This window comes from Procambarus clarkii, chromosome 6 (genome assembly GCF_040958095.1).
Source record: "Procambarus clarkii isolate CNS0578487 chromosome 6, FALCON_Pclarkii_2.0, whole genome shotgun sequence".
Lineage (NCBI taxonomy): Eukaryota > Metazoa > Arthropoda > Malacostraca > Decapoda > Cambaridae > Procambarus > Procambarus clarkii.
The window spans coordinates 8,713,458-8,730,847 of NC_091155.1; the positions used below are offsets into that span (position 1 = coordinate 8,713,458).

Sequence of the window (17,390 nt, forward strand, 5' to 3'; positions counted from 1 at the left end):
ATGTACAGTACTTGCTTTTATCTACAGTATTTTGTACATATTTACAGCTGGCGGCCAGTTCTTTCCAATTGCTTGTGTAATGTCCGTTTCTTGTTGCTTATTTCTGTTTTTGACTTCCAAACATAATTCTTTGATCGTTTCCTTCTCTTTTTACATCATGTGCATGTTTATTTTATATCCACTTTGTATTTTCCAGTCCTTTAGTAACCTGCGTGTGAGCTGTCAAGGTAGTTTCTCTTAGCATATCCTGCTAGGCTTCCTGTTTTGGCTTGCCTAAAGAGTTGCTCTGAGTTCTTCTCCACATGTATCGATTTTCCCTGTTAATTTCTTAGTCACCCTCTCCCCCCTCATTTTCTGTATCTCATTTTCTTTTTACTAGTTTATCGATTTGTACTTCCTGTCTCTTTACCTTTGTCAGTCCAGCTGGAAATTGTCATATCCTACTGAAAAATACTTCCTTTTAAATTATTAATTTCAGTCTTGAGACCTTCACTTTCTTGCTCTAATTTGAGAAATTTTCATTCATAATTCTTTAGGAAATTCTCAATCATCACTAACCTGCCCAAAAAAACTTTCATAATTTCTTCCTTAATGAAACCCTTGAAATTCTTGTCTGTTCTTGTGTTGTCCTTCCATATAGTGGTGGAAATCTTAGTTTTGTAGTGTGGTTGCCACATTATTGAGGGGTGTGTTAGTGTTCCTGGTGCCTGAGGTGAACTTTGTGTCAATGTGGATGCCCTGGATTTGGCTCCAGTGCATTTCTTGGATTCAGAATCGAGATGGTTGATATTTTCACCTTGGTCTGTGTTTACCTCACCATCCCCTGGCCTGTCTGGTTTTTGTTCTTTGGGCTTCCAGTCCCCCTTCTTGGTTCTTCCCTTGGGGCCAGGCCATTTCTGGGGGTTTGCCTTTTCCCATCAGCTGTGGAGGCAGATCAGCCCATGCTTTTCACTGGAGTTCCACTGCTAGTTGGGTGCCAGATTTTCACCCTCAACTTGTGCCTCTCTTGGAGGGCCAGGTTCTAGCCGTGATCCCCAGTAGGCCAATGAGAACTTTAACGACTAATGTGACCTTTTAGTATGGAACAATCTCGGCAAGACTGGCTTTCAGGGAGCCACCGGGGCTGCTCCAAGAAGAGGCATTTCATTACATTAAACTCCGGATTTTTATGCAAGACATCGAGCGTTACATTTGTTCTACTCGTACTGCAAGTTGGCAGAGCAAGCAATAACACATTCTTAAACATACAGGCAAAGAAGAAAAAGAAAACCTTAAACTATTAAAAACATAAGTCTTGCACCTTGTCCAGGCACCAGCTGGGTTCCACTGGGATGTGAAAGGGTCTAATAATAAAAAACACTCTACCTAACTTTTAAAAGGAAGGTAAGAAAGCTCAATTCTAAAAATGCGCTGTCCTGGATCTACCAGTGATGTTTGGTAGGTTATGATAGTATTAGGCATAAGGCTTCTTTCTCAAAATAATTAGATGAAGAAAGACATAAGCATAGAAATGGAGTGTCAAGAAGCACATCTCAAAATAATAAATTACTACAGAGACTGCCAAGTCATCTTTATACAGTACTTCTTTCTTGAAGATTTCTTATTTACCTGAATTTACCTGAGTGCCACTGACAACAGTGGCCTCAACGAGGGCAGGAAGCTGGTGGCTTGTCGAAAGTCCTCCCATTTGCCTTGATCTTTTCCAGTTGGATTTTGAAATTCAAGAGAGTCGTGCCATTTACGGCTCCGGTGGGTAGGCAGTTCCATGGGCTTATAACCCAGTGGGTGAAAAAGTATCTCCTGTCCTACATTGTGGCTTGTCAAGCTTGAAACCATTGCTCTTGGTTTGTGTTACATTCGACCTTTTGAAGAAATTGTCTGGATCAACATCCTCCAAATTGTTCAGTACTGTATTTTAAAAGACTGAGATTTGCCTTATGAGACTGAATGATGATATCTCAGACATTCACATTATAAAGATTAAAATATATTCTGCATTATAAATTCTACATGTGATGATCAGTGTAGAGCTTTGAGCAGGTCGAACAAACGTGATGAAAGATCTTCATGAGATGGTAAAGGGAAATCTTTACAGGAGCTGGACATCATACACAGTCTACTCTAGTATAAAAACCTTAAATTTACTACAGATAAACCACAGTAGAGCTGTAAACCACAGTGGGAGAACCAGATGGAACCAATGAGGATAATGCGACCAACGAGATGCTTTAAATTCCTCGGAATCAGTATCGAGGTGCTGATGCATTTAGATAATACAAATGCTGTTTGAAAAATGATTATTAAAGATTGTGCACAGCGGGAAAAGAATAGAGGCGTAGACCTCATCTAATAAATCATCTTGATGAAGAACGCAAGCAGTATGGAGAAGTCTGTTAACTACTGCTCACAGGTACACCACCAGTGAAGAGCTTGGTGTGTGTGTGTGTTTGCATGTACGTGTATAATAAAGCATAATATACAAATAAAATACGTGTATACCATGCAAGGTGATGGAGAAGATCGTGAGACAAAACCTAGTAACACATCTGGAGAGAAGGGACTTCGTGACAAATCGACAACATGGATTCAGGAAGGGTAAATCTTCCCTGACTGGCTTAATAGAATTCTACGACCAGGTGACAAAGATTAAGCAAGAAAGAGAAGGCTGGACGGACTGCATTTTCTTGGATTGTCAGAAAGCCTTTGACACAGTACCGCATAAGAGGCTGGTACATAAGCTGGAGAGACAGGCAGGTGTAGCTGGTAAGATACTCCAGTGGATAAGGGAGTACCCAAGCAATAGGAAGCAGAGAGTTACGGTGAGGGGTGAGACCTCGGATTGGTGTGAAGTCACCAGTGGAGTCCCACAGGGCTCTGTACTCGGTCCTATCTTGTTTCTGATTTATGTAAATGATCTCCCGGAGGGTATAGATTGATTTCTCTCAATGTTTGCTGACGATGCCAAAATTATGAGAAGGGTTGAACAGCATTGCTGTTCAGCTTGTGGCCCCAGCATCGCCGAAAAATGTCAAAATAAATATATAATTGCTATTATTTAGCGATGACAATATTACAGATGATCCCTGACTGTGATATAAATAACCAGGGGTGTGATAATAGCAGGATTGTTGTAATAATTAGCGCTGTGGGAGGAGTGATGCTGAGGGACGGAGGGAGATTTGCATCGTTTACTGACTGTGTGGTCACCTGTTATTGTCTGCATTCACCATACCAGCTCAGTGGTTCTCTATGGTGAATACAAATGTAGATACTTATATATAATGTGTGTATTAGTGTAATAACAGCAAAAGGATTATGTTGGGAGGAGCCATTTGGGTGATGGAGGTGACGTCGTCTGCATGATTTGTCTAGATGTGCAGAGGGTGGCCACTATGTTCTTTGGGCACTCTACAAGCTTAGGTGTACAGTTACGGTGCATACAACATGTAGATACTTATATATAATATGTGTATATAGTGTAATAACACTGCAAACAGTATTGTTAGGGGAGAAAGTTTAGTGCGTGTGACCTTGAATGAGTGAGGGAGCCGCCAGCTGACTGTGTGTAGAGCAACGACTCTTAGTGCCTGAACTAACTATATCAGCTTAGTTGTACAGTTGTGTTGAATAAAACATGTAGATCCTTATATATAACGTCTGTATATTGTGAATAAAGTATAAAGTAGGATGGTGGGAGGAAAAAGTGGGCGAGTGAGGCATTGTTGAGGGAGTGGCTGGTGTGTGGCGGTCACTCCTCGTTGCTTTTCGACTCTCAATACCAACTTAGTGGTTCGTTATGGTGAACAAAATATGCAGATACTTATATATAACCTGTGTATAGAGTGTAATAGCAGCAAAACTATTTGTTTATTGTTTTATGAACATAATAATTGAATCACTAATATGCACACCATACTTTTGAGTATAGCAATTATTCACCACTTTTATTATATAAATATATTACAATACACACTATTGAATAATATTACTGCAAAAAAAAATAAGAAAAAATCAATCAAGAGACAGAAATAGTTAAGTAATAATATTTTTGTGGCAACTCGCACCTGTCAGCACGGGTGACGCTGACCGGCTCTGACTACCGCTCTGTCAACGCCCTTTTTTTGCCAGACTTCCTTGGTCAATTTCGCCCAAAATATGTCACCTACGATTTTTTTTTCCCCGTTCTCAGGGAACACAAATTAACATTTTAAGAAGATGAAATAATTTTTTAGAATTTTTTTTTTCTTGCGCACAGGGGTGTAAATGTCCTCAGGGCCCCTGAGCAGTGGAAGGGTTAAGACAGAGAAGGACTGCTTGAGGCTTCAAGAAGACCTAGACAAGCTGAAGGAATGGTCGAATAAATGGTTGCTAGAGTTTAACCCAAGCAAATGTAATGTAATGAAGAAAGGCGTAGGGAGCAGGAGGCCAGATACTAGGTATCATCTGGGAGATGAAATTCTTCGTGAGTCAGAGAGAGAAAAAGACTTGGGGAGGTTGACATCACACCAGACCTGTCCCCTGCAGCCCATATCAAGAGGATAACATCAGCGGCATATGCCAGGCTGGCCAACATAAGAACGGCATTCAAAAACTTGTGTAAGGAATCGTTCAAAACTTTGTATACCACATATGTCAGGCCAATCCTGGAGTATGCAGCCCCAGCATGGAGTCCATATCTAGTCAAGGATAAGACTAAACTGGAAAAGGTTCAAAGGTTTGCCACCAGACTAGTACCCGAGCTGAGAGGTATGAGCTACGAGGAGAGGCTACGGGAATTAAACCTCACTTCGCTGGAAGACAGAAGAGTTAGGAGGGACATGATCACCACATTCAAGATTCTCAAGGGAATTGATAGGGTAGATAAAGACAGGCTATTTAACACAAGGGGCACACGCACTAGGGGACACAGGTGGAAACAGAGTGCCCAAATGAGCCACAGAGATATTAGAAAGAACTTTTTTAGTGTAAGAGTGGTTGATAAATGGAATGCATTAGGAAGTGAGGTGGTGGAGGCTGACTCCATACACAGTTTCAAGTGTAGATATGATAGAGCCCAATAGGCTCAGGAACCTGTACACCTGTTGATTGACGGCTGAGAGGCGAGACCAAAGAGCCAGAGCTCAACCCCCGCAAGCACAATTAGGTGAGTACACAAACATATAATTGTGTGCGTAGATATATATATATGTCGTACCTAGTAGCCAGAACGCAATTCTCAGCCTACTATGCAAGGCCCGATTTGCCTAATAAGCCAAGTTTTACTGAATTAATATATTTTCTCAAATTTTTTCCTTATGAAATGATAAAGCTACCCATTTCATTATGTAAGAGGTAAATTTTTTTTTATTGGATTTAAAATTAACGTAGATATATGACCGAACCTAACCAACCCTACCTAACCTAACCTATCTTTATAGGTTAGGTTAGGTAGCAGAAAAAGTTAGGTTAGGTAGGTTAGGTAGTCGAAAAACAATTAATTCATGAAAACTTGGCTTATTAGGCAAATCGGGCCTTGCATAGTAGGCTGAGAAGTGCGTTCTGGCTACTAGGTACGACATATATATATATAAATATATATATATAAATATATATATATAAATATATATATATATATATATATATATATATATATGCGAACAAGCCTGAATGGTCCCCAGGACAATATGCAACTGAAAACTCACACCCCAGAAGTGACTCGAACCCATACTCCCAGGAGCAACGCAACTGGTATGTACAAGACGCCTTAATCCACTTGACCATCACGACCGGACATAATGAGGTGATAGCCGAAGCTATTTGAACCACCCCACCGCCGGCACTCGGATGGTAATCTTGGGCATAGCATTTTACCAAATCACCTCATTCTTTGGGGCACACGTGAGGAACACAAATGCGAACAAGCCTGAATGGTTCCCAGGACAATATGCAACTGAAAACTCACACCCCAGAAGTGACTCGAACCCATACTCCCAGGAGCAACGCAACTGGTATGTACAAGACGGTATGTGATGGCAACTGGTATGTGATGGTCAAGTGGATTAAGGCGTCTTGTACATACCAGTTGCGTTGCTCCTGGGAGTATGGGTTCGAGTCACTTCTGGGGTGTGAGTTTTCAGTTGCATATTGTCCTGGGGACCATTCAGGCTTGTTCGCATTTGTGTTCCTCACGTGTGCCCCAAAGAATGAGGTGATTTGGTAAAATGCTATGCCCAAGATTACCATCCGAGTGCCGGCGGTGGGGTGGTTCAAATATATTCGGCTATCACCTCATTATGTCCGGTCGTGATGGTCAAGTGGATTAATGCGTCTTGTACATACCAGTTGCGTTGCTCCTGGGAGTATGGGTTCAAGTCACTTCTGGGGTGTGAGTTTTCAGTTGCATATTGTCCTGGGGACCATTCAGGCTTGTTCGCATTTGTGTTCCTCACGTGTGCCCCAAAGAATGAGGTGATTTGGTAAAATGCTATGCCCAAGATTACCATCCGAGTGCCGGCGGTGGGGTGGTTCAAATAGCTTCGGCTATCACCTCATTATGTCCGGTCGTGATGGTCAAGTGGATTAAGGCGTCTTGTACATACCAGTTGCGTTGCTCCTGGGAGTATGGGTTCGAGTCACTTCTGGGGTGTGAGTTTTCAGTTGCATATTGTCCTGGGGACCATTCAGGCTTGTTCGCATTTGTGTTCCTCACGTGTGCCCCAAAGAATGAGGTGATTTGGTAAAATGCTATGCCCAAGATTACCATCCGAGTGCCGGCGGTGGGGTGGTTCAAATAGCTTCGGCTATCACCTCATTATGTCCGGTCGTGATGGTCAAGTGGATTAAGGCGTCTTGTACATACCAGTTGCGATGCTCCTGGGAGTATGGGTTCGAGTCACTTCTGGGGTGTGAGTTTTCAGTTGCATATTGTCCTGGGGACCATTCAGGCTTGTTCGCATTTGTGTTCCTCACGTGTGCCCCAAAGAATGAGGTGATTTGGTAAAATGCTATGCCCAAGATTACCATCCGAGTGCCGGCGGTGGGGTGGTTCAAATAGCTTCGGCTATCACCTCATTATGTCCGGTCGTGATGGTCAAGTGGATTAAGGCGTCTTGTACATACCAGTTGCGTTGCTCCTGGGAGTATGGGTTCGAGCCACTTCTGGGGTGTGAGTTTTCAGTTGCATATTGTCCTGGGGACCATTCAGGCTTGTTCGCATTTGTGTTCCTCACGTGTGCCCCAAAGAATGAGGTGATTTGGTAAAATGCTATGCCCAAGATTACCATCCGAGTGCCGGCGGTGGGGTGGTTCAAATAGCTTCGGCTATCACCTCATTATGTCCGGTCGTGATGGTCAAGTGGATTAAGGCGTCTTGTACATACCAGTTGCGTTGCTCCTGGGAGTATGGGTTCGAGTCACTTCTGGGGTGTGAGTTTTCAGTTGCATATTGTCCTGGGGACCATTCAGGCTTGTTCGCATTTGTGTTCCTCACGTGTGCCCCAAAGAATGAGGTGATTTGGTAAAATGCTATGCCCAAGATTACCATCCGAGTGCCGGCGGTGGGGTGGTTCAAATAGCTTCGGCTATCACCTCATTATGTCCGGTCGTGATGGTCAAGTGGATTAAGGCGTCTTGTACATACCAGTTGCGTTGCTCCTGGGAGTATGGGTTCGAGTCACTTCTGGGGTGTGAGTTTTCAGTTGCATATTGTCCTGGGGACCATTCAGGCTTGTTCGCATTTGTGTTCCTCACGTGTGCCCCAAAGAATGAGGTGATTTGGTAAAATGCTATGCCCAAGATTACCATCCGAGTGCCGGCGGTGGGGTGGTTCAAATAGCTTCGGCTATCACCTCATTATGTCCGGTCGTGATGGTCAAGTGGATTAAGGCGTCTTGTACATACCAGTTGCGTTGCTCCTGGGAGTATGGGTTCGAGTCACTTCTGGGGTGTGAGTTTTCAGTTGCATATTGTCCTGGGGACCATTCAGGCTTGTTCGCATTTGTGTTCCTCACGTGTGCCCCAAAGAATGAGGTGATTTGGTAAAATGCTATGCCCAAGATTACCATCCGAGTGCCGGCGGTGGGGTGGTTCAAATAGCTTCGGCTATCACCTCATTATGTCCGGTCGTGATGGTCAAGTGGATTAAGGCGTCTTGTACATACCAGTTGCGTTGCTCCTGGGAGTATGGGTTCGAGTCACTTCTGGGGTGTGAGTTTTCAGTTGCATATTGTCCTGGGGACCATTCAGGCTTGTTCGCATTTGTGTTCCTCACGTGTGCCCCAAAGAATGAGGTGATTTGGTAAAATGCTATGCCCAAGATTACCATCCGAGTGCCGGCGGTGGGGTGGTTCAAATAGCTTCGGCTATCACCTCATTATGTCCGGTCGTGATGGTCAAGTGGATTAAGGCGTCTTGTACATACCAGTTGCGTTGCTCCTGGGAGTATGGGTTCGAGCCACTTCTGGGGTGTGAGTTTTCAGTTGCATATTGTCCTGGGGACCATTCAGGCTTGTTCGCATTTGTGTTCCTCACGTGTGCCCCAAAGAATGAGGTGATTTGGTAAAATGCTATGCCCAAGATTACCATCCGAGTGCCGGTGGTGGGGTGGTTCAAATAGCTTCGGCTATCACCTCATTATGTCCGGTCGTGATGGTCAAGTGGATTAAGGCGTCTTGTACATACCAGTTGCGTTGCTCCTGGGAGTATGGGTTCGAGTCACTTCTGGGGTGTGAGTTTTCAGTTGCATATTGTCCTGGGGACCATTCAGGCTTGTTCGCATTTGTGTTCCTCACGTGTGCCCCAAAGAATGAGGTGATTTGGTAAAATGCTATGCCCAAGATTACCATCCGAGTGCTGGCGGTGGGGGGGTTCAAATAGCTTCGGCTATCACCTCATTATGTCCGGTCGTGATGGTCAAGTGGATTAAGGCGTCTTGTACATACCAGTTGCGTTTCTCCTGGGAGTATGGGTTCGAGTCACTTCTGGGGTGTGAGTTTTCAGTTATATATATATATATATATATATATATATATATATATATATATATATATATATATATATATATATGTATATGTATATATGTGTGTGTGTGTACTGTATATTGCCATGATTTCCCTATATAGGTACCAGATTTGGATGCTATACTAGTACCTATCAGTGGAGGGGGCATGACATCCGGGATTGCTGTTGCAGCCAAAGCCTTGCAACCAAAGTGCAAAGGTAAGACACTTAATATAATTTGCCATTATAAAATGGGATACTCAATCTTATAAATTCTACATGTTCATCCATTTTTCAGTAGTTTTTTCTGGGGGGTGCCCCTTCGACTTCCCAGATTTAACCAGGCTGATATGAATGTATTAGATCCTGGCATCAGTCAATGTGCATGAAGTTCTTCGCCTACCGGAGACCACGAGTCAGAACTTCGCCCCCCCTCAGTGAGGCATGAGGAGCAATAGCCTATAGAAACCCCCCCTGTGGTTGCAAGCATTCCATGTCTACTATCAACTGGGTCTGGCACCCAGAAAGGTAAGCAGCTCAAAACAAACCCATATTCTGGTTTAAAATGATGAAAATAGACAAATGAATGGACAGAACTCCCCAAATGAAAACGAGCAAACGAGCATGACGGCACCATGCTGCTGTCTGCACAACCCCCCCCCCTCGCCAGGAGGGGGAAGGGGGAGCCCCAGACCCCCTCGCTGGCTATCCACCCCAGTTCTGTGGCTGATGTGAACTGGCAAGTTCATGCACCTCTGGCTCCTGTGTTTCCAGTTCTGTGGCTTGTGGTGTACTTTCCTAGTTGCCTAGTTGTACTTACCTAGTTGTGCTTGCGGGGGTCTGCCATACTGGAGTGAACAATATGGAAGAAAATGCAAGATTGGTCCAGTGAAGAGCAGAGGTGCCATAGGCACAAATTAGAGAGCACTGTATAAACATCAGAGGTCCGCGGTTGTTCAACGTCCTCCCAGCGACTATAAGAAATATTGCAGGAACAACCATGGACATCTTCAAGAGAAAACTGGACTGTTTTCTAAGAGAAGTTCCGGATCAGCCGGGCTGTGGTGGGTATGTGGCCCTGCAGGCCGCTCCAAGCAACAGCCTAGTGGACCAAATTCTCACAAGGCGAGCCTGGCCTCGGGCCGGGCTTGGGGAGTAGAAGAACTCCCAGAACCCCATCAAGCAGGTTGAGCTCTGGCTCTTTGGTCCCACCTCTCAACGGTCAATCAACTAATGTACAGGTTCCTGAGCCTACTGGGCTCTATCATATCTACACTTAAAGCTGTGTATGGAGTCAGCCTTCACCACATCACTTCCTAATGCATTCCATTTGTCCACTACTCTAACACTGAAAAAATTCTTTCTAACGTCTCTATGGTTCATTTGGGCACTCAATTTCCATCTGTGTCCCCTAGTACATGTGCCCCTTGTGTTAAATAGTCTGTCTTTATCTACTCTATCAATTCCTCTGAGAATCTTGTATGTGGTGATCATGTCCCCTCTAACTCTTCTGTCTCCCAGTGACGTGAGGTTTAATTCCTGTAGTGTCTCTACATGGTGTGGTACTGTCTGATGGTATGCAAGCCAGGAGTTATTTTGCAAGTACTCAGGCTGCATGCACCTAGGGTTCCCTTCCCTAGGTGCCCTGTAAGTATAAAAATCAAAATGTTCATTCTGGTAAAAGTACATAGAAGATGAGTTAGAAACATAATGTTGGACTTATAGATAGAGCTAGTACATACAATACCTAAAGCCACTAATATGCACAGCATTTTGGGCAAGGTGTGGGCAAAAAAACACTTACACTGAAGCTTAATACTAATTGAGATTAAAGTATAAATTGTGCAGAAAAAGGAAAAAAAAGGAGGGGGGAAACGTGGCAGAAATCAGCAATTATACAACTTGGTCAAAAAACAGTATTGTTTGAAAATAGCAAGACATGGGTTGACAAGTACTGCCCTTGGGGCTTGAGGCCACCTTCCCCAAGTCACCTTGGGGTCTACCTCCACAAGGTCTATTGCTGCTCGGTGATTGCTCTTGGAGTCAGCTGGGGTGTCTCTTTCACAACTGTTTGCCTGTGGGTAGGGGGTAATTTCATCACTGGTTGGGACGCAGAGTACTGTGCAGATAGTTTTCACCTCTCGTAGTGGCTGACTGTTCCGACTGGGTATGTAGTCCTCTTGCTTTTTTTTTTTTTTTTGCTCCTGCTGCTGTTGTCTGGTAGGGGGTTTGCCCCTTGGTTTTGGTCACACGCATTTATATCTTGGTGGTCTTCCACTAGGCCCCTGTGGGTGTACATGTCCCGGGGGTTCAGCTTTAGCATTTTCATTGGTAACTTTTGGGCGCCAGTTAGCATTGCCCTGCCTGGGCTTTCCTTAGCGAGATTGCACGAATAAAGGGCCCGAGGAAACCCCGTGGGGGCTCTCTGGTCCAATGGATGCGACGCATGGGTCCCTTCTCACTTTGTGCGAGTTTGAAGGTTGCTCTGTTCCCTTGTCTCAGAGTGACACTCACCGTTTTTGCCACCATCATGCTGCCTGTTTGGCCGGTGACACCATCGACCCGGGTGTTATGAATTCCCAATATAAATCTATGTTAAGTGGGAGTGAACCTACAGCATCACTGGAAAACATACCCTGGCCAAACATCAATAAGTCTAGCAAAAAAGTATTCCAGTTTACTGGGCATTAACATAAGTCAACATAACATTATACATAACATAAAAATTAATTCCTGAATAAAAAAGAATACAATCTCTAATTAATCACACTCGGTTACTTATCCAGCTTCTTATCAGCTGGGCATGATCATCAACAGGTCTTATAACTGCATACAATCAGCACTAGCTGACACCACGCTCTATCCTGGCACAGTGGGACAATAGCGCCTGTTATGTTGCTAATACCAGTACAGGGTGATAGTGTCACAATCATTAACAAATGAGGAATTGATATCATACACATCACAGTGGCATTACTTAAGATCCTCAGGTACCCACCTCACTAAGACATAAAAAAGCACCTACCACCTGGTATAAATGATGCACAACAGTAGAAATGATCCATGGTATACATTATAGCAACATGACAAATATCCTAGCAGTCAAATGACACAAATAAGGTCACAAAACCCGGACCGTAGTGCCAACACATGCGTTCGACCATTCAGTCCCGTCATTCTGGAGGATTTTGCCCTCCCGCATCCCGCCTCATGTGGTGCAGGAGGCTAATGCGGCTTATCTCCTGTGTGACCTGGATTATGCCTCTATAATGTATCCTTCTTTTGTGTTTGGATCTTTTTTTCCTTACTAAGTTCATTATAAGGTTCCGTATTTGTCTGGGCTTGTGGACTGCCCCTTTTTCTCATTGGAAGCATGGCATACATGGCGTTGTGATGCTCCCATGCGCTTCAGTGGCACGAGGCTCATATGGTGGACAAGGTTTTCCTGGGGGCGAATTTGAACACCTTGATGCTTGCTTGTTCGCCCCTGCCCTTCTTCGGGATGTTGGCACTGTGCAGCTTCACGTACAGGTTCCACCCTGTTGGCTGCCCTCATTGCTGAGGACTTGCGTGCCCATGGCCTGTTGGCAGAGGTCTTGCAGTTCCTTTCCCTTCTTGTGCTGGCCTTGAACTGGCTTGAGGAGGACGTGGAGGCACTTGGGGTCGATCCTGGGTCTGGTGCATTGGTCTTGGCGATGTGCACGTCGTTTGCTCTTTTGAAGCTGTTCGCGCCGATCCTGTGGGATGCGGTGTTGCTGTTTTTGCTTCCCGTCTTGCGTATCGGCAGGCAGTGCTTGCTACCTCCGTGGAATCCGCTTGGACACTGGGTCTCAGATTTTCTTCGCCATTTCGTCCTTTCCTATTTGCAGAGTCTGTGGTGGTGCAGTATCTGCAGACAACTTCTTCCAGTTGTCGTCGCGTGTCCGACTTGTTGGTTTTCCAGGGATAGGAGCCCATGGGGGCTCTTCCCAAAAGGGTAGTGCCAGAGCTCGGGGTTCCTCCTGTCGTAGTAGGCCAGTGGTTCCAGTTTTGGAACCGGCGCAACCTTCGGAACTGTCTTCGTCTGGTCAGCGAGGTACTCGCCTAGTTGTGTTTGCGGGGGTTGAGCTCTGGCTCTTTGGAGGTGTTCGCTCTGTGAGGAGGTCAGGATCATCTGAGGGGTGTCGGTCCTTTCGCAGTTGATCCCATTGACAGGGCGATGGGGAGGGAAGCTTACGCTGTTTGCTCATGCATGGTCTCACGATTTCTGGGCCTTTCGGGTCGTTTCGTGCAACCTTCGATGGTGTTGGGTGGACCCTCCTCCTTCTAGAAGTTTAGGGTTGGCGGGGCAGGCCTCTTCTCCTGCACTCTGTCGGTTCATCTCAGAGTGGATTCGCTTGGAATTGATCGAAACAACCTCGTCCCTCAGGTGGGGTTTTCCACCTGGTTCCGAAATGAGACTGCACGGACCTGTGGTTCATTCTGGACTTGTCCCGTCTGAACCCCTGGGGGTCTATTGCCCCTCTTTTTGGATGACTGCTCTGACCCAGGTCCGTCTCCTCTTGGAGCCAGGCGCTTGGATGATGTCCCTGGACCTCTGGGATGCGTATTGGCACGTCCCATTTCATCCAGGGTTCAGGGATCAGCTCGGTTTTGCTGTGGGGTGTTAGGCTTACCCCTTTCGTTGCCTTCCATTTGGCTTTAATCTAGTACCTCGCATATTCACACGCCTTACTAGGGTCATTGTGACCCCTGTCTGCATCTATTAGGGGTACGGGTTCTGGTCTGCCTCGACGAAGGTAGGAGTATGGGCTCCCAGCAAGACCGCGTGTGTGCTCACAGGGGATTTGGTTCTTTCCTAGCTCGCCGGGTTCAAGTTCCTGGCGAACTGGAGGAAGTCCCATCTGGTTCCTTCTCAGGTTCGGTCTTGGCTGGGTTTTGTGTGGGACTCTCAGACTGCTTCCTTGTCTCTCTCTCTGGAGGCTCTGCTTTAGCCGCAGTGAAATAGGCAAAGGCTCTGCCTTCGCCTATTTCTGGGAAGCTCCCGGGTCACCCGATGGTTGCTCGAGGGTTTGTGTGGGAGCCTGAACTTTGCTGTGATGGTCTACCCGCCACGTCGGGTTTGGCTTCGTCAGCTGTTCTGGTTTCTTCGGGGACGTTCCTTCTGCCTCACTGGCGATCGCTGGGTTTGGCCTCCGGGTGCCTTGCATTTGCTGCTACATCGCCGGCTTCCTCTTGGAGTTTTTCCGGGTTCAGTACCTTGGCACCTACCCGAGCCCTCAGTCCTTGGCAAGCGATCCGAGCTGCTTGCTTGGTATCCGAATTTAAGGGTGTTCCCACAGCTCTGCCTTTTTCAGCAGATCGGACTGGTCAATTACATAGCTGGTTCGATCTTCTCCTAGAGTCTTCGTATCTGGTCTTTTTGACTCGAGTCTATCACCACTTGTATAGTGAACAGGTGGCTTCGTTGATGGTGTCCCACCTGCGTGATTCTTCTTGGCGGCAGTATGAAGTTTCCTGGCAGTTCTTCTGTTTTTTCTTATCCCTTCGTAGGTTTACTTCTGTCTCTCATAGGGTTGTCTTGTCCTTCCTTTCATGATTGTTCCAGAACAGGATTGTTCCATATTATGCCGAATACTATCGGCTCATATCGCGGCGCTGGTGGAGCCACTGCTGCCTGCGTTCGGGATTGATGTTTCTTATGCTTTGTTGGTTTGGCTGGGAGTGCATCATGTGTTGTATCCAGTTGTGACTCTTCGCCGTTGCCTGAGCACCATGGCCTCGGCGGCCAGGGACGCACTTTGGGTTGACCCGGTTTTCCTTCTTCCCTGTGCCAGGGTTCGGGTCTCCCAGGTCGTCCACAGGGTTATTCGGTCCTGCCAGCCTGTGGTCTATCCTCATGCCCACGTCATTTGTCAGTTTGCTGTGCTGGCTGCCGTCTTTTGTAACATGTCTTGGGCTGACATTTGGGCACAGGGTTTTTGGAGGTTGAACAGGGTCCTGACCACTTGGTACCTTGTCAGTGTTCCTGGGCCTAGTCAGGCCTGTGTTGCATTGGGTCTGTGATTGCAGCCAGTTGTTTTGACTTTGCATTGAGGAGTGAGGGCCAACAGCCTCCCGAGTAAGTCCCTCTTGTTTTGTCTTTGGGTAAGGGGCTCCCCCCAGAAAACCAGTGTTGAATGTAATGGAATACCAGTTTCTGGGTGAAACCCGGAGGCTCCCTGGCATCCCTCTCTCCCTCTGATTGGTGGTTTTTCAATGGTTTTTGACATCCAGCCTCAGAACTGCATGGTGGATTGCCAGCGCGAGGGTCTGGTGCTCCCCTTTGCCCTTCCTAGGGAAGGGGAGGGAGGGTTGCTTAGACAGCTGCACATGTCGGAAAATCCGACACCATTTAATATATCATACAGATAATTGCTGCTGTATTACCAACAAGTTAACCATAGAAAACGTAACTTGTAGTGGAATTACCGTCTAAAGAAAACGGGATATCATCACCACATACTATTATATTCTCCACCTATTATGGTGGGAATTATTCTTAAATACATTAGTCTTTGGACTTTACCATTATAAAAACATCTTATATAAATTAACTTAATTATCAATATTAAAGTAGAGTAAATGTGACCCTTCTATCACTTTCTGTCATGTGGACAATGTAAGCCAGGCGTCAGTGGTGAGGGGGCAGCCATTGTTGATACTAGACCAGAGGCACACGGGAGCAAATACGGCTCCTGTTAATTTTACTTGGACGTAGTGTTATGGAAACCAAAGGTGTACCATTTTCAACACGCTGTCAACAAATTCAAGTTAAGTGTTCTTTCCGAAACCCGTTTATTTTCATTTATGGCCATTAATGTCATTATATAGGGTGACCCGGTTAGAGCACGTGGGAGCCTCAAACTAAAGGTAATTAAGCCAGGTCTTTATTGTTCCATGTACAGTTTTCTCTGATATACCTGTCATATATAGGATTCTGGCTTCACAGCTAGCGCACTTTTGACAGGTCAAGACGAGGAAGCAAGATTTTGTGCACCAGTTACTGGGTGATGGAAGCTACCTCAAAGAGGATAATTTGGTGTCTACACCCTAGTTATACCTGGTGGACTAACCTGCTGTACTATAAGATAAGGAACCTCTTCAATGTATGTAGTCTATTACTGTAGTTTGATTGGCTGCATATATATTTAATTAATATAAACCCCCCCTAATGTGTAGAGGATCGATTTGTGAGATTATGAGATTATTGCAGAAATACAGTCCACTTATCATTATACAAATTGCTATCGAAGTATATAAATTAACGTAAATATAAATTCATATAAATTAAATAAATATAAATCTCACAGGTCGGTTCCCACATTAATTGGTCATCTTCGAACCGGATGACGGATTATTTGATCCTTTGAACCCACATTTGGTCATCTTAGTACCGGATGAACCAGTTAACCAGTGGATTAATTAAATAAACTAGTGCAGTGTGATTTAAACAAAGGCCAGCCAGTCAAAGACAGCGCCTCGTGGGAGTTCAGGAGCCCCCCTCAACTGAGTTCAGCTTCGTCAGCGGTTTCATGCACACCCACAGATATTTGGTGGCGTGTTACTTCGTGAAATGACAGCGCTAATATTGAAGCCAGCCAAATTAGTGACTGTGTCTTCGCGATATTGTTCACGGATTTCGTGGTGTTAAATTTCGCGAGAGATTATCTACGAATTTTGTGGACTTTATTTCGCGAGGTCACTAATAATATTTAATACTTCTAGATAATATTAGAAGTTTCATAGAGGCTAATTAAGAGGCTATTATCAATAATTGTGTATATTATTTCTCCAAAATAGAGAATTATTTAATATATTGCACTAGTGATCACAGTATAATATTTACTAATTGCCAACCCACAACAGGGTAGGATATTAACACTGACTAGTTGAACTATTATCGTTCATCCTAGTCCCATTATTACCATAGTCAGTTGTACTATATTGATCAACCTAACACCATTAATGAATGGTCCAGACCCTATTTTGGGTGTAATTTTTATCAACTCGAATTGAGTTGTATATATAATAATTTACTTATGATCATTACACCTTTGAGTGATTAATTAGTGTCTCTACCATCCTAGGGTGATATAGAAGAGCTAACCTAAAGGTACTTCCAGTGACACTGGTTTATCACTCAAATCATTAGTGTGTATGATTGTATATATATATAATGTGTATTAATTTTAAGTGCTAACCTCTAGTAGAGGTAGGATTATTGCCTAGTGAGTGCATTTTACCCTAGGCTACCATTAGTGTTTGTTCAGTATTATGAGCAGCCCAAGTACAAGTCCCACAAGGCTTCACCAACGAGCCAGTATGGATAATGCAGGGAGAATGAAAAGAACCCTTGCAGGTCTTAAAGGCCACTTAACAAGACAGATCAAGAA

At 44.9% G+C, this 17,390-nt stretch overlaps 1 protein-coding gene across 2 annotated transcripts in view; it reads left to right on the forward strand.

The window, feature by feature from the left end:
* Positions 1 to 17,390, forward strand: part of LOC123753491 (serine racemase) — an 86,825-nt gene that overhangs the window by 42,434 nt on the left and 27,001 nt on the right. For both annotated transcript variants that reach the window (XM_045735477.2, XM_045735476.2), the window contains exon 5: positions 9,099 to 9,195. In XM_045735477.2, coding sequence (XP_045591433.1) covers positions 9,099 to 9,195 — 97 coding nt within the window. The remainder of the gene's footprint in view (positions 1 to 9,098; positions 9,196 to 17,390) is intronic.